We start from the raw sequence: 21,149 nt of genomic DNA, 5'->3' as shown, positions 1-21,149 counted from the left end.
TTCTCAGAGGCTCACGGGGACTGAATCCGGTTTACTGCTTGGACCGCAAACCTCGCTTGAATGTGGTTCTGAATATTAGTCCAGCCTAAAACTGGCATTGATTTCCAGCGAGCTGCACGGGCGCTAATGAATAATTGTGCTACAAACAGGAGAGGTAAGACAACTGCCTGGCAAACCGCCAACTACGGTGTCACAGAGCAAGTGCATGGTGTGAGACCTCTAGAAATGGCCAGGGGTGCGGACTGCAGGCAAAATTCTTCAAGATAGATCAATAAAATCAAATACTCTTATTGCCCCCCCCCCCCCCACACACACACACACACACTAGTGGTTGTCATGGCAACACAAGACAGACTGGTCATTGGTTCAGCGGGACACGGGGCAGAGCATGCAGGTTCTCCATTCTAGTTTGATGCAAGTGTGTTTGTTTTGAACGCACCTGGGAATTGCCTTCCAATTGTAAAAAAGGCTAAACGCTTGAAATCACGCTTTTATTTTTCTTGAGGATTTTAGCGTGGGCCTCAAATGTCTTTGGATCACGTCAGTCTACAGCGACACGTGCGTCGGCTCGAGGCTAATAGGAGCTTCCGAGGCGGAACAATCCTTCGGGCCAGATATGGAACAAGAATGGAATAGTAAAGTCCATGGCAGTGTTTTGGCTTCTAATCATCCTGTCTCTGGAGCAAAGTTGACCTTACTCAAGTGATGAAAGTGAGGTTCACTGCGAAGCCGTCGCCGTTATCGACCGCGTTGCTGTATGTCGAGTGGCGTGCGGCGGGTGCCGAGGGCCTCGCTCTGAACCAGCTGACTAAAAAGGAATGCAGCAGCGCACACGCGCAGCGAATCTGCGAGCGCTTGATGCTGCAGACCCCGCCGCTCACTGAAAGCCATCTGGCAAGATGGAATGAGCTCATCCGCCACGTTCGGCCTTCCGTGTGCACGTACGCAAGAGCGCGTGGTCTCCGGCCCTTGGATCCGAGGGCTGACAGAGCCGAGACGGCCTACGCTCAACCCTGCGTTTCCATTGGCTATTAGCCAACGGTCAGACCTGGAGCTTTTTCATCTTTGTCGAGGCCTGGCAGCAAACGTCCTCCCGCTTTAGGTGAGTAGAGAGCCCATTTATAATTGGAAGAAATGTAGTACATGGGAGGAGGGGGCAAACGCTTCCTACTTCCTTGGCTAGCTTCGCCATGTATCACGTATGCGCTGGAAGTTCCAAAAAGCCATGCAATACCAAGGGTAGCAACAGCGGAGAGCCGCAGCTGTCGGCGCTCCTCGATGATGGATCCTTCCGCGCGATATTTACAAAGGGCGCCGGGGCTCGGGATGACCAGGGTGGGCGTCATTTGGACTCCATGTCCTCCGGAGGCAGACGTTTCTGCCGGGCGTCCTTATCCTGGAAGGTCACCTTCTTGTTCCGCTTGGGATCGATCCAGGAATTGTGGATGACGGCGTTGTTGGGGGTGGGGTCAGCCTCGATGATGGACACCACCCTCTTCTTCATCTTGCTCTTCAGGACCTTCTGGAACTTCTGCCTGGTGAAGGCGTAGAGCAGGGGGTGAAAAACGGTGGTCCCGTACGCCATGACCAAGAAGCCCAGTCGCAACTTGACCGTCAGCTCGCTGGGGCCCAGGCTGAGGATGAGCGTGTTGAGCACCGTGATGGGCGTCCAGCACAGCAGGAAGGTGGACACGATCAGCAGGGACATCCTGAAGACCCGCTTCTGCCGCTCCCGTCTCTCGCGGTGGCGCTTGACCGCCCTGCGCAAGGCGATGATGACCGAGACGGACGTGCGCATGCCCAGCGCGCCGCCACCGCCGCTGCTCTGGGAGGCGTCGACGGCGGCGGGGGCCTCCCGCTGCGGCGTCACGGAGGGACGCTCCTTTGGCCGCCGGGCCTTCTTCTTCTGCGAGGAGTGGAACCGCGTGCCGATGCGAATGTTGAGCGCCTGCAGGATTTTCCAGTAGGTGATGAGCATGACCACGGCGGTGAAGAAGAAAATGGGAATCTGAGCCAACAGGTGGTAGTAGAGGCCCAGTCGGGTCTCGGAAGACGCCTCCCGGTGGAGTCGAAAGAAGGCCGCCTCCGCAAAGGGAACCAGGAAGCTGACAAAGGACAGCAGCCAAACGGCGGCCATGAGCGCCAGGGCCCGGCGCACGGTCAGCACGCGGTTGGCCGGCTTGACCGAGATGTCGTAGCGGTCCAGCGTGATGGCCAGCACGTTGGCGGCCGTGGCCACGCTGGCGAAGGACACGCAGGCCTCGTGGAAGCGGCACAGCAGGCCGGCGTCGGCCTCCACCGAGAGCAGGACCGCCGCCGCCGTGAGGGGGATGCAGCAGAGGCACACCAGCGCATCCACCACGTGGAGGTTGACGGTCACCATGTTGCTGACCGAGCTGATCAGGTTGGACTTGGCGCAGTAGAGGGCCAGCACCGTCAGGTTGGAGCTCAGGCCCAGCAGCATCTCCAGCGCCAGGAAAGAGGCGACGGACGCCCGGAAGCCCCCGGGGAAGCCGTCGGGCCCGGGGGGCGGCGGGCTGGCGCTGCGGCCCAGGGGCTCGCCGTCGTCCGTGACGGTCACGTTGCTGCTCATGGTGCTTTCTTCCTTGGGCCAGGGGATGATATGCATTCTCCTGTCACAGTGAACGACAAAGCACAGACGGATGGTGCATTGGCGAACACTTGCGTCGCGCCTCGTTCAAAGTGGCAAAAGTAAGTCAGCGCGCGTGCGCGCGCCGCGTTAGCACGTAGCCCCCCTCAACACGTCCTTGAGCTTGAGGAAATGAATGATATGACCAGCTCAGCGGTGCGTGCTGCCCATGCGAGAAGGGTACAAGTAGAAAAATGCTTGGCGCGCGCGCATGCCCCGGATCTCGGCCGGACGCGTGTCATGCTGTCAAGTCATAAGAACACAACGCCATGCAACACTCGACTCGAGGCCACCACAGCTTAGCTCTGCTGGAGATGAGTGGAATGAAAGTCAAGATGAGACGAAAGGTATTTTGACACGGAAAAATGGCAAAACATTTACCCTTGTGCCTGCCTCCAGCACTATCTGAGCAGCGGGCCGGTGGAATCAGGAGCGGGAGCTGTCGGCTTCAGCATCACGTCCAAACAAAATTTTTCCTTTTCCTTCCGGAGCTTTTGCTGAAGCGCAAGTCCTTTCTGAGCGGCCGACAGTGTGCGCTCAGAAGCGCCTCACCTTTTTACTTCGCTTGTCAGCCGCCCGGCTCATGTTGGGAGCTCGCATTCCGAGATTGGGTCCGTCCGTCCGTCCGTCAGTCAGCCTCCGGAATCGGTGCTCGGGAGCACTAAGGGAGCGAGCGGGCGGGCGGGCAGGCCGCCACTCCAATCCGCACGCTGGACTCCAGTGGTGCCGGACTGGCGCATGCAGCGCGGCGCGGCGCGAGGCAGGTCTGCCGGCGGCCCCTCAGCATGCTCGCGATCTTACCTCCCTCGCTCCCTCCCCTCAACGACGGCAGAGTGCGCGAGCGAGCGGAGTAGATTAGCGGAGGCTCCGCTCGGCGCCGCGTGACATTGGCGATAGCAAAATTTAGGATCTGCGGGGGCGGCGGCTGAGGGCGGAGGGATCGGTCGGAGGGAAGTTCAGAGCCAAGGGCATTTTCCTCTCCGTCCTTCAATCCTGCGTCTTGAGCCGGGCGACCTGAAGGGGAGAGAAAGGCAGCGTCAATGGATCAGCGAGGAGCTAGGAGGCGGAGGTGCGAGCGGGGGATGTAATGTGTTGCTAGAAAGAAATACACAAGAATTGAGGCGAGGCTCTGACGACGTCTCGCCCGCCGTCTTCCTCCCGCACTCTTTCATGCATGCTAACGTAATTGCGCCGCCGTCTTATTTTTGCCGCACAAATCATGCGCAGATGTGTCACACTGCGCGGTTTGTCGTGATGTCGGCCAGTCAGCCAGCCAGCCATGCAGGCTTGGGTGGTTGGTATGGCCAAGAGCCTTACGGGGGCAGCGCGATTCCTCGGGAAACTTGTCACGCGGACGCGGCGCGGCGCGTACGACAACCACTGCTGACAGACGAGCTGGGCATGCGAGCGATGTCACGCTGGGCTGACTTCGGGGCAGACAGCACAGCCAGCGGTCGGGAACCCGCAATCCGGACCGCCGATCACTTCTTCATTGAGCAACTCAATTCATTTTCTCCACACATATACAAGGCTTGCTGTGAAATCCGCCGCTCTCCAGATTACATTGACGCACTCGAGAAGTTACGCGAGGTGAAATACGCAAAGGCGCAGCGCTGCGCTGCCCTGCGCGCCGGCCCACTTTTGACGTCGTTCCGAGACGCGAATGACTCGTGGGTTCCAAACAAACGTGGAAGAGCTCACCGTGGCGAGTAAACGCGATGGAGGTCGGCCGCAGTAAGCCAGCAGCAGTTCAGGAGACGCTCCGTGGTGCCTTTCTCCTCTGCTCATCCATCCAGGCGCCCGAGTGTGTCAATACTCCTCATCCTCTCTAGATCGGCATGGCGCTCCCGCTATCTCCACCTCTCTCCTTCCCTCCCTCCCTTCCTCGCGCTCCTGCTCAGTCTCTCTCTTTTACTGCGGAGGTTTGCAGTGCACCCCCCTTCCCGATTGGTCCGCCGTAATGGCTTTAACCCCTTGCGCTTCCCCCACTGGACCTCTTTCCTTTTCGTGTAGCGGGACCTGAGCAAAAACAGGTGTCCGAGCCGCTGACGGCATGCACGGAGCCGAGTCCAAATACTCACGCGTGGATGAGAATGGATGCACGGCCTGCCTCTTCTTCACAATAGCCTGCAAAAGAGAGCTGGCTTTCACTCATCCGAAAAACGCTTTGGCTTTTTGCAATTTTCATTCTCGCGAATGCCATTCTCAACAATCTAAATTCATCTGGATCATTGGCTGTCCCCCAGGGTTCAATCCCCGACCCCTTTTCTCTTTGTCCTCCCCGCACTCCTGTCACGGTCGGGTGGAGCATGGAGCAGGACGACCAAGTGCAGCTTGGACCAGGGTTTATTGGTGAACTCAAAAAGGCAAACTAACAGACTCGGCAACCGACATGACTCATTAACAAAACCTAACAACAAGACTGACCGAAAAAGACGTGAAACAAAATGACCGGGTGACATTACCAATGACAGCAACTGGAACCAAAAAGACATCATGACGTTGACACATAAGAATGATCCGACAGGGAGTGAGGGGCAGACAGGACTTATATACATGACAGGTAACGAGAGGCAGGTGGGAATAATCACACTGATCATGGGCACACAGGAGGGGAGGGGCGAGCACACAGACAGAAACCAAGACAACAGACACATAGTTAGACACAGTTGGGGACGAGACGTGACAACTCCCCTTTGATGGGAAAATCGGCCGACGCCGTGCGTCCCTTTCACGAGGCTCTCCATTTTCATCCCCTCTCCCTTGGAATCTGCCGTTTGGTAGTCTCCCTGCATCGGTAGGCCTCGACAGGCCTGAAAACAGCCTGGCCTGGGTACGTTCTTTGAACACAAGAGGCACAAAAGAGGCGTTATTTGACAAAAAGAGGCCGGGATTGGATTGGCCCAAAATCATCCAATGTTATGAAACAAACTTTAGAGTTGAGAAAGGCAGCGAGTGCTTCAGCACACCGCTGCTGCACAGTGGACCCCCCCTCATATGTTCTCAGAAGTGGTCGACTTCCTGTCACGGCCGCCACATCTGCCTGTGTGATTGGTGTCAGGCGAGGCGTGGGAACGCGACACTCGCGATAGTGCGGCGAGGCGAGGACGCTCGCACGTGCAGCACGCTCGGCCATCGTTAGATGTCTGCTTTCCCCTTGGGAATTGCGCTTCCTGGAAAATGTGCAGCTGCTTTTCTTAGACAAACGCTTTCATCATTGCAAACATGGCAAATGAGGGAGGGCAGCCAATTAAGCTGTTTTGCTTCAGCCAGCGTCAAGGTCGTTTCTCTCTCTCTCTCTCTCGCCGGCTCAATGTTCTGGGCCCGGAGAGCGACACGTTGGAGTCCCCTGCTGAAAAGAGCCGAGAGGACTCGTGATTGGAGGCACGGCTCTTTTGGTTCTAAAGCCCAAAGGCGAGGCTCCTCGACACCATTCGTTTGCTGCGTCGGCGCTAAGGGGACGCCGCCGCCTTTGCGCTGACAGGTGTCTGCGCATCTTCACGAAGGCGAGCAGGTGTACCTTTGGCACAGGTTCTGGAGTGGAAGGAAAGCCTAACAGAGGAGCGTGACGCGTATGACGACGTTGACAACACGTGGACAACGCGCAGCTCGCTACGTTAGCGCCTAAGCTACTGTTCTAAGCTGGCGGTGTGCCCGTCCCAAAAGAGAGCCAGCCGTTCATTGAGACGGTGCCTTTTCATCCGGGACCTGGGAAAAATAGGGTCCTTGCCGGCTGGCGACGAAGTGGCGGCGGCGGCGGCTTCTTTTTTGACCTTGCTCTAGCCGTGGATATTCAACACCAGGTTGAGTGGAGGAGTGCAAAAGCGCTTCCGTGCTAATCAGCCATGGCGTCACGCTTGTTACACGCAGACGTCCGCCCAATGCGTGCAGACCACAGATGTGGAAGTGAAATTGTGCCAAGATGCGTGCGTGCGTGCGTGCGTGCGTGCGTGCGTGCGTGCGTGGATGCGTGCGTAGGACGAGGCGGCCCGACTCGGACGGACGGGCTGCTGAGCGCCGGTTCGCATCATTTAACAAACTGATTACATTTTGGTTCCACGCCACAAAGGCACTGTGATTTCTCAGCCTCGGCCCGACGATGATTGAATTTTCTTTGGTGGCAAATTGACAGGGAGCCAGACGGGCCGCACGCGTCGTCTTCAAGCTCTCTTTTAGCGCCTCCTTGCAAAAAAACAACAAAGAGGAAAGAAGCCGAGCCCGATACTCGAACGTAGTACGCAGTCTAATAGTCTCGGCGGGCGCCAGAGATGAGTGGCGCGGACCGGCAAAAAAAGCGCCCCAGATCGGGCCATCTGTCGGCACGACGGCGAGGCGTCATGTTGGAGAGGCTGCAAAAGTCACTCCTACACTTTCTTCAAGTTTGGCCACAAGACGACGGCACGGGCAGATGACACGCGGCGGCACGCGACCACGGCACGCAGGCCTCGACACGCAGATGACGACGACGACGGCGCATTTGCCACCTCGGCTTGTTTATGCAGGCAAATTTGAGCGTGGTTTCCAAGCCACCACGTAGAGCCGCTTCCCAGCCACCTCCCTCCCTGTTCCTCACAGCACGTAGGCAGACAAATTCCCCATGCAGCACTTGATTTGGCAGGCAATCTGTAGCAGGTGGTCCGTTTCTTTCCAAACGTCGAGCGGAGGCCTCTTCTTATACGATAGCGGCCGGCGCCGTGAAAATGCGCCCGATGCGGGGGAGGCGATTGAGCTTGCCGGAGAGAAAGTATGGCAAGTGGCTCGGACTAAATTGCAAAAGTCAAACTCTCATTTCATCAGATATCAAAATAATTCACCTTTCCATGAGATGGGATCGAAATATGTCGAGTGTTGGACTCCTCCGACGTGGTGGCAACAAACAAACGCTAACCTCTTTGTCCCTCACTTGCATCTGGTGCAAAGCCCAAAAGATGGACGGCTTCTTCTCTCTTCTCCCCTCCGCCAGGACAAAGGCGGCAAACACGCCTGCCGTAACCTGACCACGGCGGTGTCGTTTGCCGCTTCCCGAAAATGAGGAGCGGGGACCGAGTTACTGATCGCAATTCAATAGGGTGGGTGGCCTGTGATCAATTCCTGGCTAGCTGCCACCGTCTGCACATGACTTTAGTTTTTTTTTCAAGGCTGATTTTGCAAGAATTTAGTCTGTGGTGCTGAAATTTGAAATTGCCTGGCTGCCGCGACTGCCGCGGCTGCCGGGCGTCCTCTCACCTCAGGCGCCCGCCCGGCTGCTAATGAGCGGCTGCTAATTAGCGGCTGCAGCCCCCCCTCCCGGCGCGTCGCGTCGCACTTCTCACCTCTATTTTTGCACTGCATGTGCGAGCGTTTTTGTTATTCGGTTGCCTTTGGGTTTGTGTCATCTTCTGATATTCTGAGGCCAGACGCACTCAACAAGCTCCACTTTTGGAAAGAAAAATCCACCCACTTGTTTGACGAATCCATTTTCGTGATTGCCGGGCCGCGTTTGCTCGCAAAGGGATCCTCCGACCTCGCCGCCGTTCGATTGAGGACGTCTTGCATTCAAAAAAAAAAAAAAAAAAAAAAAAAAAAAGACCACCTGCACTTTGTCCCAGCGGCCTAATTTAAGGTTTGTCCCTCTACCAGTGCCGGCCGGAAGCAACTTCCTTGACTCGTTTTGCCAAATGCAGATTTAGTTTCAGATTTCCCCCATAATATAGTGTCTGCAAAAGATAGAAAATGTCTCGACTTACTCGTATGGACACTCAAAGGGCTGGAAGAGGAAAAGTGACGAGGATACCAAAAAAGAGAAAGCCTGCGCCAGGTGAGCAGGCAAAGTGGCTGGTGTGTCATTTCCTGTTAAAAATTGCTCTGGCTGTGATTGTAAGCTAATATGAGCTTACGCCCTCTAGCGGCCGGATGGACCGACAACACGTCAAATGTTCACAGTGCCTGACTTGGCTTCCACGTCATCCATTCGTCAATTCATCCATCCGTCCGACCGTTTGCTCTTGTCCTCGTTAGGTTGGATGATCATTATTTCCGAGTATTTAGTAATATTATATGTTATATGAAACATTTTCCGCATCATAGCCAGATGAACCGATCGATCTCTCGATCCGCTGCAGCGATCACGTCTGAAGGATTTGAATGAGCGCAAAGGTCGAGGAACCCGCCCGCCCGCTCGCGGCGTTGGCGCACGGTTCCATAAATGAATTTTCAAAATGCCAACGTCATTGACTGGGCCGAAACAGTCTGCGTGTTTGATGACGAGGAGAGCAGCGCAGACGCACAATGGAGTTTGCAGCGCGGTTGCACACAATGGGGAAATGCGGCCGGCCCAACCGCCCGCCCGCCTAATTAACCTCGCTCGCGCTGGTGGAATCCCGACCCGCCCACCATTGGAGAAAGGAGGCAACAATTGCCCGGATCCGGCCAAAAGACCCTCCAAGTAATGCAAGTGCAAGCTGAGATCGTACGGTCCTCACAGTCGAAATCGAGCTTCTGGGCCCGAGTTGGTCGCATGGCTGAATTCCTCACGGCTTTCAAAACTGTCCCGAGGCGGGAATGACTGCTGGTTTATCTAGGAACGGCAATGAGCAAAGTATCAGCCGGCCTTTGCGTTGAGAGGCAGCGCCCGAAATAGTCCATCGAGCGGTCTCATTCGGGAGCGCCGTGCTTCCGTTATCATTGGACTTGAGAGGCCTGCCTGCCTGCCTGCCTGCCAACATGCGGGGCGGTTGATGCTATTTCAAGAGGCGCGCACAAAGCGCCAGGTTGTCCTTGCAATGTTGGAGTGGCGAGCGATTGATGCACGGCGCGGATCTTCATGCGGTCCAGTCGTTTCGCTTGGATGACGCGCCGCGCCAAGCTAGGAGGTGGCAGGGGAGTCCAGCTGCTTGCGCCCTCTGCCTGTGGCAACAGGAACGGCAGTTGAGTGCTTGGAACCTGGCGGACCCGGCACGTTTCCACCCTCCTGTTCGCTCTCTTCAATCGTATTCATGAGTTCGTCCGTCCGTCATTAAGACAAAGCATGGACGCGGCGGTCCGGAGTGCAGTCACAAAATGCTGACAAAGCACAAAACACACCAGAGAGACCGTGCAAGTTTGACAAAAACGCATTTATCATATGATACAAAGATACGGTGTGCAATTTGCGGGCTGTGAAACCTGTACACGATGGACATTATTGCGACCCGAATGCGAGAAGGCGGCCACAAAGGTTCAAGGTTACACGTTGGCGTCTGGCGGGATATAAAGTGCGACGGGACCCAAGCGGTGCTCGGTGACTTGAGTGGAAACCGTCGGCTCCGGACAGATTTCTACAAAGGCTTTGCATTTCTCTGCAATAAAGTGAGGGGAGAGCGCAACGCTCCGAGTGAGGAAGGTCGTCGTGATGCCCCCGCTCCAAACAGACGTGTTGTCTTTCATTGCACAGAAGCGCGCCCGTATGGCTCGGCGCTGCCGGCTCCTTTCCGTTTGAAGTGGGTTCGTTCCAACCGGAAGAGGAATACAAGGTCCATCTGCATTAGTGGGAGAGTAAGAAAAGAGACGCACTTGGTCAGCGGCGTATTCCGCCGTCCCTGCTCCTTCCGCTCGCACAAAGGCGGGCGCAGGCAGGCAGGCGGGCAGAGATGAGCGTCCTCCCTCGCCAAGACAGGAGGGTGGCGGGTCGGGGCGGCGGGTCGGGCCGGTGGGTCGGGCCGGTGGGTCCGGGAGCGCCTGCCCTGTCTGCGTGGATGGATTGGCGGCCTTAGGTCTGCTGGGATCCCTGCTCGGGTCGGGACAGCGCCGCGTCACACCATCAAGTGGCACGGCGTGGTCACGCTGGGGCGAGCCAATTTGCTCACCGAGTTGCTCCTTTTGCGCTTCCAGCAGTCGGGGTTGAGGCGCTTCTGCTCCTCGGCCAAGGCCTTGGCCTCCACGGTGTACGAGCGGCGCTCCTCGCTCCTCATCTTCTTCCACCTGTCGCCCAGGATGACGCTGATGGCTCTGCGAGGGAGAGCTCACGCTCACACTTTGTTTTCTGCCATATTTGCCCGCCCTCCCGCCACCTTTTCACCTGTTGTCTTTGCCCGGATACATCTGCGTGTACTCCACCCGGTACTTTTTGGCGAAGAGCATGAAGGCGTTCATGGGCCGCTTGCATTTGGTGGGCGTGGCGGAGCCCTGGCCCCGGGCCGACCTGCCCGGGCCCGTCGGCCGCGGGGAGGCCGAGCGTTCGGCCGCGTCGCGCTCGGGGCTAGCGGCAGCGCCGCCGGGAAGCGAGGTCCGCCGCTGCCGGGCCATGCTGCTCAGGACGTAGACGGCCGACGAATCCAGCGGGGTGAAGTCGTAGCTGAAAAATGCCGACGCAACGGGGATTGTGTTTGGTGGAGCCGGTTCGTCAACATCCAAGGCGCGTGCGTGCACAGAAGAACATCGTCAAAATGGCCAGCACATGTGCATTTGGCCACGTGCCTTGGATTTTCTTTGTTCTCGCTTGGGCCCGTTCCACGTTCATAGTAGGACGGCGCCCTCTGGTGAAACTGTGCGGTCATCTCGGGGCAGTTGCCAACCTTTCAACGGCCGACTTCCCTCCCGTTCAACGGAACCGAAGAGACTTTTGACAAGACGCAAAGAAACTCGGGCCGTTCGTACCTTCTAAATGTGTCAAAGACCACCGAATCGTCACAGTTGATGGCGTCGGGGTGGCTGGGCGGCAGGCACGTGTCGCCCAGCTGCATCTCGTAGCAAGGGATCCCATGATGCACCACTGTAAGGCTCGGGTAAAAGGAGGCCCACCCTGAGCGCCGACGCGGCACCAATCAATGGAGGCTCCTGCTCAAATGGCCCGGGCGGTTCCCGTACCTTTACTCCTGACAAAAAAGGGATGGTCCAGTCGGCATTCGGCGCTTAAAAGGCCGTCGTCGGGGGAGCCGGGGTCAAAGGTGAGCTTTAGAACCGCCTGGCCGTAAGACAAGGTCTCTTCGTGGCCGACCAGCTTCAAGCCGTCCGAGCCAAATCTCTGAAACGGCGGAAGAGGCATCCTTGTGATTAGCAGATTGCCGCCCCCTAGCGGTCATCCCACCGCAACGGCGGCGACCCACCTTGAGTGAGGAGGAGGAGGAGGAAGACGGCATCACGCTGTCCTCGTCGGAATCTTCGTCAGAATCGCCGAGCTCCTCGGCCTCCTGCCACTCCACGTTAGGACCGCGATGGAAACGAAGGCGCGTTCCTGCAACACAAAGCAAGGAGGAAACGCTGACTTGGAAAACTGGCAAAACAACAGACAAAACCATCAAAATAGGCATCAAAGCTATCAAACGTCCTCGGCCTCGGGCCCACCAACCTTTGAGGAAGCAGTGCCAGGCGGTGGAGGGCCACGAATGAGACCAGGCCATGTCCTCGTCATCGGAGAAGGACGACGACACGGAGAAAACGCCCGACTCCGACTCGCTGCTGGCCTGTCGCCACACAGCACCGCATTCAGACAAAGCCACGCGCGATTGGCCGTGAGCCTCGGAGCGTTACCCGCGCACGCCGGCGCTCCCGCAGGTGACCTCTGGAGGGGTTGGGCGCGCTGCTGGCCAGAGGAGGACGGGCGTAGGAATGTAAACTGTTGCTGCTGCCAAAGATGTGGACCGGAGAGGATCTGCCGTTGGAGGAAAGGACGCGACAAAGACAACGAGTTGGAAGTGTTTCCTCGGTCCCCACGGACACTTTGTTGGCTACGCGTGTGCTAGCTCACGAGAGCTAACGTGACTGCCCCCAAAAACGAGTGCCGTTCCGACGCCCACCGCTAGACGGCGCCAGCGAACTTGACCACTCTGCAGTGGAAGGACAAAAGCAGTTTGCCAAGAGGCCCGAAACAAGAAGAACAAGAAAGGACAGCAAGTTTGCTGACGGACGCAGGCGATACAAATAAGCGGCAGAAAGATAAAGCAAAGTGCCAACCTCCTATAAGGAGCGCCTTTGAGCAGCGGGCTCTGCGGACCGGTGGCGATGTTGGCCAGCTCGGCCAGCCAGCTGGTGGGGGGCGGCGTCTCCTGGTGCGACACGCTGGCGGCCACCCGGAACAAGCCCGGCGACCCGCCGTCCTCGTCCACCGCCTGCAGCTCCGGCATGTCGTCTGCACGTGCGACACCGTCAGCCGCCCGCTTATCATCCGGTTTTAGGATTCGGCGTCTCGGTTACCGTATTCCATGCGGCAGCCGGGTGAGGACGGCGGCTCCTCGTTGCACTTGAGCGGATCGTACATCTCGTCCATAGCTGTCTGGATTCCTCTCCGACGAGGGAGACTGGTTGGACAAACTGGCTCGGATTCCGTCGTCACGTGACCTGCTTCGGGTCCCGCGAAAACAGGTGAAAGTAGAAAAGGTCAATTTAAACGTCTCAGAGTGTTGTTTGATGTACAACACGTGAAGGTAGAAACGGTCAAGAAAAACGTCTCAGAGCGTCGTTTGCTCAACAAGTGTGCTCCGGCGAACGCCGTGCCGTTGACCATTCTTACCGGTCGAAAGGCGCTTTCAAACGGAAAAAAAGAGTCAAGTCAAAATCTCCCTCTCGATTTTCACTATACGTTTTATTTTCGTCAAATATCTTCAGATAAAAAGTTGGATGTTGTCAAGATTGACACCGAAATGAAAGTCCCATGTCCAATACAACATTTTTTTACTTTGCTTATACGATGACAAATAAAGTCAAGATTGACACGTTTTAGGTTGAAATCATTCATTAAGCGTCTGGAATTTGACACACATAAAGTTATCTGTTAGTAAAGCGCTGTACTTTGGAAAAGAAAGATGGCTATTTTGGATAGGATGACGTATGTCGGGATTTGAATTTTATTTTCCTGGAAAATATTTTTCTGGGATGTTCACGACTTTGGTGCATTGTTTTGTGGTTGTTGTTTTGCAGGCTGCCACTTCTATTGTGGCCTGTAAATGGACAATTGCGGTACTGAGTCAAATGCGATGCAAACGTCACATAAAATCCGGTTGTATGTAGTGCTGCGGTTGCGTTCTTTGTCTCCCCACTCCCCATATTGAAGGTATGCGGTGATCACGTGACGCTCTGCGAGCAGGCCTTGTTTATAAACTTGCGAGGGTTCTCGCGCATGCGCACCACTGCTCATTCATTCCCAACTGCGCAGCCTTGACGACAAACAGCTGCCAAAGTGCCATTTCAACACTCGTCAAACGCCACTTTTCACAGCCTAACCCCGAATGCTGTTCAATTACTTTTACAAAAAAGTATTTGGGTATCGCTGGATAAAAGAAAAGTGGGGGGTGTCTCCCCCTTTTTTGCTGCCTTTCCACTGTAAACAAAAGAATGTCAACAAGTTGAGGCATGACGCAACCTCGCTGGCTGACTGGCTGGCTGGTCCATTTGCCAATGAATGACATCGGGACGGTCGAGACAGGCCGTGTCAAGCGCATCGAACCGACTCAATGAAATCATTCGCCACATCTAGAACGTCGTCAGCGACAAAAACAAGCCAAGCGAGGGAGGCAGTGGGAGAAGCGCTGGGGGGAAAAAAACACCGTCGCTCGGTCGGTCAACCTGCCGTTCGACGCTCAACAACCGTTTGACAACCTCAATAACGGCTCCCGGCGGTGACGCAAACGCGCGATGTAAGCATTTCTAACGTTACCAAAACACTTTAGAGCTTTATTTCTTCAAGGGGGAGACAGAAAAGTAGGCAAAGACTCACTTACCAGTCGTGTCGCCATCAAGAAACTCTCTGGTATTCACTCCAGTGCTCGGGGAGGTCCTCGGTTAGAGACGTCCTGTTGGATGATGAGAGTGTCAATCACTTAGACGCCGTGAATCTATTGGACGCTGCGGTTGAGGAAAAACATCAAGGGCGGGGTAGAGTTTGTTGAGCGTCGTCTCATAGGACAAAAGTCCACGCCTGTTTCCGCCCACAAACAGCCGATTGGCAACATGAACAATACCGAGTTGTTGTTTTTTTCCCCCTTTTTTTTTTTTTTTTTTTTTTTTTTTGTATCAGCAATGTAGCAAGTACTCACGTACGCTACAGTACTGCATGACTATTCACTTCTTAAGGGATGCAATGGACGTACGTTTGTAATGTTCAATACCGTAAGACGAGGAATCACATACAGAATACTGCACTATACGGTCTCGGTTGGACGGTGTGGAAATCACGCGAGATCATTTTTATTTGTTTCTTTTTACGGTTTTTGGAGGTGTTTCGTCAATTTTATCTACATTATTTGTTAAATGTTGGTCCTTTTTTCACCCCCGTTTTTGCCTGTTTTCTTTACGTCGTAGTCAGAGATTTGGCGGATATTTTTCAGCGTTTCCCCCATGTGTCAGTTGTTGGGACTGATATTTGTAAATCTTCTGTTGGATTTATTAATTTTGAGAGTTTTGTCACGATTGGTTACTTCTGTGTGTTGTTTGGTCATTTTAGTCAGATTTCGTCAGTTGTTGTTCCTTGCTTTGCCCAATGTTTGTCAGGTTTTGTAAATTTTCTTTTGGTGCTGGATTCTTTTTTTTTTGGGGGGGGGGGGCATATTTCTCTGTAACCCTAACCCTTCATCTCCAAAGAATGAATGTGCTGGGAGAACACACTGAACAAGTTGATACAAAAAGTGTTTTTATTGACATGAAAAGTGTACAGCATACAGTAATGGCACAATTGATTTGGGTTGAAGAAAAGAAAAGTGGGCGCACGAGGCATGAAAAGAAAGGTTGTTTTCGAAATTGATTTGGGGCTGAGCACATGCACAAAGCGTCCCTTATTCCCACCACGTTCATTGGAAAACAAACGTTAAAGTGGTTTGAGCGGTCGGTCGAGGTAGACATTAAGCGTCATGGTAAAATATGCTTCGCTGACACAGCCAAAATATGAGTATGACTAAAATTTCAAACTATTCAATGTCACCACGTACTATGACACACTTAAGCAATGAAAGGTACGTCGTATGATTATTAAATTGTACAACACTGTGATGGTAAGGCTTAGAAAACTATCTGCTCTTTTGTTTGCTTTTTTTCCTTTGTTTGCAACAGAAGAGTAGTCGGCTGCCGGCCGGGCACAAACGCTCTGTAAAAATGCCGAGGCGCGTGGACGTTCCGTCCCGGGCAAAAGGCGTCTTTTGAGCCGATACGCCGACAAACACGGGACACCAACACGGGACAAATGTACACGCAAAGGGCGATCCGTGGGACGGAAAAGGAGCTCGGAGCGACTCCGCTTTGGCCTACGTCGCTTTACCGCAAAATAGGTCTCGTTGCGACGGTCTCTCCAGGAACGCTGCCGCCGCCGCCGTCTTTTTTTTTCCCCTTTACCGAGAAGCCGGCCGTTGCGTCGCTCTCAGGCGCAGCGCTGCTCCATCTCGCTGCGACTTCCAAACAGCATGAGGAGCTGCTCCTCGTAGTTGGCGATGTTCCTTTTCATGATGTCCATGCACGGGCCCAGGAGACGCTCAAAGGCTTTCACGTCCATCACTGGCAAGAAGACGAGTCGCGTCACGTGGCAGGCAGGCGGCCGGCAGGTGGCAGGCAGGCAGGCGGGCAGGCAGGCAGGCAGGTAGGCAGGCAGGCAGGCAGGCAGGCAGCAGGCAGGCAGGCAGGCAGGCAGGCAGGCAGCAGGCAGGCAGGCAGCAGGCAGGCAGGCAGCAGGCACACTCACGGCCACTCACCCAAGCATTTGACGCTGCCCACGGCATAGGCGGACGCAGCTCTGGGCTTGTTGGTGACCAGCGCCAACTCCCCGAAGTATTGGCCCCGGGAGCACGTGGCGATTTCCACTTCCTCGTCGTCCGGCTCCTTTTTCGTCTGCGGACAGGCAAGCGCACGCACCACGTGACTCAACGGGAGCGGAGGCAACACGCTTGCGGTGGAAGGAAAAGCTCTCGCTCGGTCGTTCGAGACGCAGCTTTTTGCCACAGTCGTTCCTTGGATAAAGATTTGCTCACTCACCCTGCTCCTCTTCATGGTGATCCGAACTTGGCCGGACTCCACAATGTAGAAACAATCTGCCAATTCCCCCTGCCGACAAAACAAGGATGGGCCAGGTCATTTGTGGAGCAAGTCAACAAAAACAAATGGCCATATTTCACCTTTGCATCGTTCTTGCGGTAGGTACCTCATGTTCAGCTAAATAAATCACAACGTCACATTTTTTGGTGTTATTTTTGAAAAGCCCGAGATGCCACAAGATGGCACCAGAGCCCAGTCCAATGGGAAAGTAGTACATTGGAACTGTGCGCTTCAGTTGGGGCGGAGCCAAATTGAGCTTGGATTATTACGTGCATTGATGGTGCTGTTCTTTTTGAATCATATCATCTGCATTAAGATGACTTTGAAATGGCAAATTGTTTGGGGATCCTAATTTGGTAGGAACTGTGAATTAAGGAGATTTAAAAAAAAAAAAAAGAAAATGGAGGTGTGACTACTGCCTTTTATTCATTCTCATGATTTAGTGAAGAAAAAACGATGGCTGCATTACACTGAATGTACGTCACCTGTGCGATAATCTGCTGCGCGTCACGGTACACTTTAGTCGAGATCACGTCCACCACCTTCATCCTCTCGGAGAGCTGAAAAAAGAAAACCTTGACGTGGTTTTCCAATGTCAGGGGGGAAAAAAAAGAAAAAGGAAAAAAGTAGTGACCTCCAGTGACGTGAGCAGCGGAAGCGTTTCAATGAAGGCCTCGTACAACTTTCTCTTCTTGGCGTTGTTCTTCACGATGATCCTGCGGAACGTCAGACGATCCTGGGAAACACACAACAACATAACAACAGCGAGCGCCGCCGCCATCAGAGTTTTTGCTTATTCATGTGCAACTCCTGACGGCGCATTACTGCCCCCTGCGGCAAATCTATTCAATTCAAATCATGCTTCAATATCGTCTGTTTGTCACTCACGAGGCACCAGAGGGCCCCGGGCGAGTTGGCGACGATGGTGGCTGCCCTCGGCGTGTTGTACATCAGCGCCAGTTCTCCAAAGCTGCCGCGGTTGTCGTAGCAACCCACCAGCTTGTCGCCGCCGCCGCCGCCGTCCGCTTTGACGAAAATGCCGAAGGTCCCCCTGAGGAAGGCGGGCAAAAGATCAGAAGACACGCGAGAGAAGAATGCGCGGTGTGTCTGTGGGCATGGTCGCGTAGCGTTTGCGCACTCGCGGCTGCCAGAGGCCCACGCTAATTTCAGTGAGCCCGCCCACGCGTGGCGTTTCACAGCACACGTTGGCCTCAAGCTAGCCGGGCTGAACATTCAGTGAGCCCGCCCACGCGCGGCGTTTCACAGCACACGTTAGCCTCAAGCTAGCCGGGTTGAACATTCCAATGCCGTGCGCACGCCTTTTTGCTCTGACATCTACGCTAATGTCGCTTAGCCCGGCAAGGCGTCGGCCATCGTGTGAACAAACGCGGCGGCCGTTACTGTCGCCCAATGGCTCCGTGCGCTCGGTCGCCCGTGTCACCTTACCTTTCAATCACGTAGAAGTTGTCCCCGTCGTCATCCTGCTCAATAATGCGTTGGCCTTGGGTGCAGAACTTCTCAAACATGGCATCCAACACTTGGGACATCTCTTCCTGCACGTGGCAAAAACAATCCCGTCCGTCTTCTTGGCGGCTTGAATTGAAACTGCCCCTGGCGGGGTTCCGTTGCCCGTGCGTCTGACAACTCACGGGCTCCAAGTTCTTGAAGAGAAGAATGTCCCGACACGCTTCCTGTAGTCTCTGTCGCTGCTCGTCCGTTTTGGGGTGGGCCACCTGCGCGTGCGTTCAAAGCGGGCACTGATGAGTCCATTGCAATCAAAGCGACACTTGCCAGCTTACGGCAGCAAAGGGACGTAACATGGGGAGGAAAGAACGTTTCAAAATGAACTCGTGCACCCACCAAAAACACCCCAGCTCCTAAACTGAAAAAAAAAACAAAAACCTGTTTGTTTGGATGAGACCACCTGCGCTGTTCCAAAAAAAGAGAACGTAATCTGATTACCCGTGGCTCTTTCTCCTCGTCGTCTTCATCGGGATTGAAGGCTTCGGCGCACACTGCACGACAAAAGGGCAAGACTCAACTTGGTTCTACGGACGCATTTGGAGCTTGACCGGGAAGCGAAGTTTGCCATCGAAAATTCACAAAGCGACCGGCTTAATGCTAACGCCGCTCAGGTACGCCGTGCCGCTTTAAGCCTCGAGGCAACAGACGACACAAACGTACTTACTTGCAGTCGTGTATTCCCAATTCTGACCAAGATCATTGGCGCATGGAGGTGTGGAGACATCTCGTTGAACAGACGTCACGCGTCAAATAGGCTACGTACATATTGGGAAATGTAGAGTGGTTGAAGAGGTAACACCTCACTCACCTGATGCTCTCCTGATGAATCGGTTTATTATGGGTGCTGCCGAAAGAGAAGAAGACAAAAAACACACGTTGGAGTGAATCGAGAGCTTTGCTTTTCTTGTCGCCTAATGACGTCGGTCCGCGGCAGCCAGCGTCGTGCGTGCGTGCGTGCGTGCGTGCGCGCGTGCTTTTTTGAGCTTGACCTCATTTGGAAAAATTCAGCCGGGTACAGCGACCTCGACGAGGAGGATGCGCGCCTCCCTCCTTCAGCCCAATTTCAATGACGGAGAACACAACGCACAACGGCCCTCAACTGGCTCGCTGCAGAAACGACGACAAACGAGCCACGAGCGTGCCACCGCCATCACGTCAACGTAAAACGCCTTTCAATCACAACGTCACACACACGACGGGGACAGCTTTTTCGGGTGGATACGAATATGAAGGGCCGCCCGCCCGGCCGCCGTCTTACGTCCGTCGGTACGCCTCCGCGCGCTCCCTCGCTCAAGCACTCGAAGGTGGTCTCCTCAGCTGCGAGGGTGACCTCCCCGGCCGGGGAGCTGCAACCTTTTCTATCTTGGCTTTCCCGCGAGCGTGTCCGACTAAGGAGCCACACAGCTTCGCAAAACGAGGAAACGGAAGTAGTTTTGCCACCCCACTGTCCCAAACCTAAGTTGCGTTCAAGAGCACCGCCGGTTGGCAATCTGCGTTTGTTTTCAAGCCAATTTCGGCGCTTTCAACTGGCTACAATTGCTTAAAAAGGTGGAGACTGACCATTAGCTTCGATTTGTGGGGGGAAAAGGCCGTTTGACCATATTTGGACACGAGAGGGTTCGCCAGACAGCGACGATGGATAGCATGAAAACCCGTGTCTGTAAATGCTACATCATGGTGATTGATTTTTTCTTTTGTTGCCCTTCTCGCGGAGGACATTAGGGCCACTGAGCGAGCTAACGTTGCTACGCTACATCCTCCACCTGATCGCGTTCAAAGCGAGCTGTAAAAACAATCCCAATCTTGAGGCTAATAATATCTACAAGCTTTTGATATTTTCAAGACAGCACGTGAGCATGCATGTGTGTGCGTGTGCGCGGCCCCCATTGTGCAACATCACGCACGCAGGCAGCCAACCATGCAGGCCCGCGTGAGGCCTACTCGCTGATTGCAAATGTGGCCACATTCTCAAGATGTGCACGAGAAAGACAGAGCGTGCGATGAGAAGCGAAGCGAAGCGATGCGATGCGATGCGTGCATTGCGGTAGCAGCCGATGGAGCGAGCGAGCGAGCACCTTACCTTGAAACTCCTCGTCGTCCTCATCGTCGTCGTCGTCTTCTCCGTTCTCCGAGTCGATCTGCATAGCCTCGTCGAGGAAATTGACCGCCTTGCCACCGTGAGCTCGGTGCGGCTCCCCGCCATCCTCGTTGTCGTCTCGGCCGAACGGCGCCCGGCGGCGACTGCGGCTGCTCTCGCGGTCCTTGAGGCGGGTGAAGTACTGCAGGGCGAAGTCGAGCAGGTCCCCCGGCTGGCTCCTCAGCACTTCAACGGTAAAGCTCTGCAACAGCTCCGTCAGCCCCGCGGGGATTTCTATACTCATTCCTGGGGCGTGACGAGCAGGACGTCGAGAAAGGCTCGAGGGCTCGACAACAATGGCGCACACACACACAACACACACACACACACACAAATAATAATGAAGACGTCAAAATGCTGTCAAAGATGCTCTTTGGGCTCGAGAAAACGCCTCTTTGGGCCGTGCAGCATCATCACCATCCTCGGCTTCTTCCTCCGGTGGTGGTGATGATGATGATGATGGCTGTACAGGAAACCCACGCATGTGACCCCGGTTTCCATGGCAACGCCCCATCCAATGATTGCGTACAATCAGCCACGGATCCACACTTGACTTCCTTAGAGCAGAAAAAAAAAACACACACACCCACAACTGCAAAAATACAGGGATGCAAAAAGTCAAGATTTGTGAGGCCGTTGTGACAAAGCAGAACTGTTGCACTTTATTCATGAAGCGCAATTTACGCAGCTACATTGGCACAACCACAAAGACAGTGCTGCAAAAAAGCTCACTTCAGACTTACCAATCACTGTGTTGATTCAAAATATGAGTGGCGTTAGCACTTGGTATCTGTGTACGTGACAATACTTGATAGCTGTATAGGGGGGGGGGGGGGGGGCGTTGCATGCCAAAATAATTTCCAAACTTTT

The 21,149-nt window shown here is 54.7% G+C and overlaps 3 protein-coding genes across 7 annotated transcripts; all 3 read right to left on the bottom strand.

Annotated features, from left to right (window-relative positions):
• Positions 1-477: 477 nt before the first annotated feature.
• Positions 478-9,591, bottom strand: LOC148397219 (G protein-coupled receptor 22-like). 3 transcript variants are annotated; one of them, XM_088378282.1, is made up of 6 exons: positions 8,377-9,591; positions 4,732-5,490; positions 4,352-4,669; positions 3,203-3,664; positions 3,032-3,096; positions 478-2,633 (listed from the first exon to the last, which is right to left on the bottom strand). In XM_088378282.1, exon 6 carries the CDS (start codon positions 2,627-2,629, stop codon positions 1,343-1,345), a length of 1,287 nt encoding a protein of 428 aa, XP_088234408.1. In that variant the 5' UTR covers positions 2,630-2,633; positions 3,032-3,096; positions 3,203-3,664; positions 4,352-4,669; positions 4,732-5,490; positions 8,377-9,591; the 3' UTR covers positions 478-1,342. The 3 variants fall into 3 exon arrangements, with proteins under 3 accessions (XP_088234408.1, XP_088234407.1, XP_088234409.1); XM_088378281.1 differs by lacking the exon at positions 8,377-9,591 and having other exon boundaries at positions 3,032-3,664; positions 4,732-8,353; XM_088378283.1 differs by lacking the exons at positions 4,352-4,669; positions 4,732-5,490; positions 8,377-9,591 and adding an exon at positions 3,968-4,332 and having other exon boundaries at positions 3,032-3,664.
• A 134-nt stretch (positions 9,592-9,725) lies between these two features.
• Positions 9,726-14,448, bottom strand: hbp1 (HMG-box transcription factor 1). Of its 2 annotated transcripts, none has more exons than XM_088378273.1 (11): positions 14,323-14,448; positions 12,800-12,946; positions 12,560-12,734; positions 12,137-12,257; positions 11,955-12,069; positions 11,713-11,840; positions 11,474-11,630; positions 11,264-11,408; positions 10,686-10,961; positions 10,474-10,615; positions 9,726-10,394 (listed from the first exon to the last, which is right to left on the bottom strand). In XM_088378273.1, exons 2-11 carry the CDS (start codon positions 12,870-12,872, stop codon positions 10,377-10,379), a joined length of 1,350 nt encoding a protein of 449 aa, XP_088234399.1. In that variant the 5' UTR covers positions 12,873-12,946; positions 14,323-14,448; the 3' UTR covers positions 9,726-10,376. The 2 variants fall into 2 exon arrangements, with proteins under 2 accessions (XP_088234399.1, XP_088234400.1); XM_088378274.1 differs by having other exon boundaries at positions 12,800-12,943; positions 14,323-14,424.
• Positions 14,449-15,213: 765 nt separating this feature from the next.
• Positions 15,214-20,757, bottom strand: prkar2b (protein kinase, cAMP-dependent, regulatory, type II, beta). Of its 2 annotated transcripts, XM_088378275.1 has the most exons (12): positions 20,223-20,757; positions 18,951-18,986; positions 18,807-18,866; positions 18,581-18,633; positions 18,268-18,351; positions 18,065-18,171; positions 17,507-17,669; positions 17,253-17,354; positions 17,104-17,178; positions 16,559-16,627; positions 16,279-16,414; positions 15,214-16,084 (listed from the first exon to the last, which is right to left on the bottom strand). In XM_088378275.1, the coding sequence occupies exons 1-12, from the start codon at positions 20,521-20,523 to the stop codon at positions 15,951-15,953; spliced, it is 1,320 nt and encodes a 439-aa protein (XP_088234401.1). In that variant the 5' UTR covers positions 20,524-20,757; the 3' UTR covers positions 15,214-15,950. The 2 variants fall into 2 exon arrangements, with proteins under 2 accessions (XP_088234401.1, XP_088234403.1); XM_088378277.1 differs by lacking the exon at positions 18,807-18,866 and having other exon boundaries at positions 20,223-20,755.
• Positions 20,758-21,149: the final 392 nt, after the last annotated feature.

The sequence above is a fragment of the Syngnathus floridae genome, chromosome 6 (genome assembly GCF_059516105.1).
Source record: "Syngnathus floridae isolate MCC-2025c chromosome 6, RoL_Sflo_1.0, whole genome shotgun sequence".
Taxonomy (NCBI): Eukaryota; Metazoa; Chordata; class Actinopteri; order Syngnathiformes; family Syngnathidae; genus Syngnathus; species Syngnathus floridae.
Note: the sequence above shows the minus strand (reverse complement) of the source record. Positions and strands in the feature narration are given on the sequence as shown.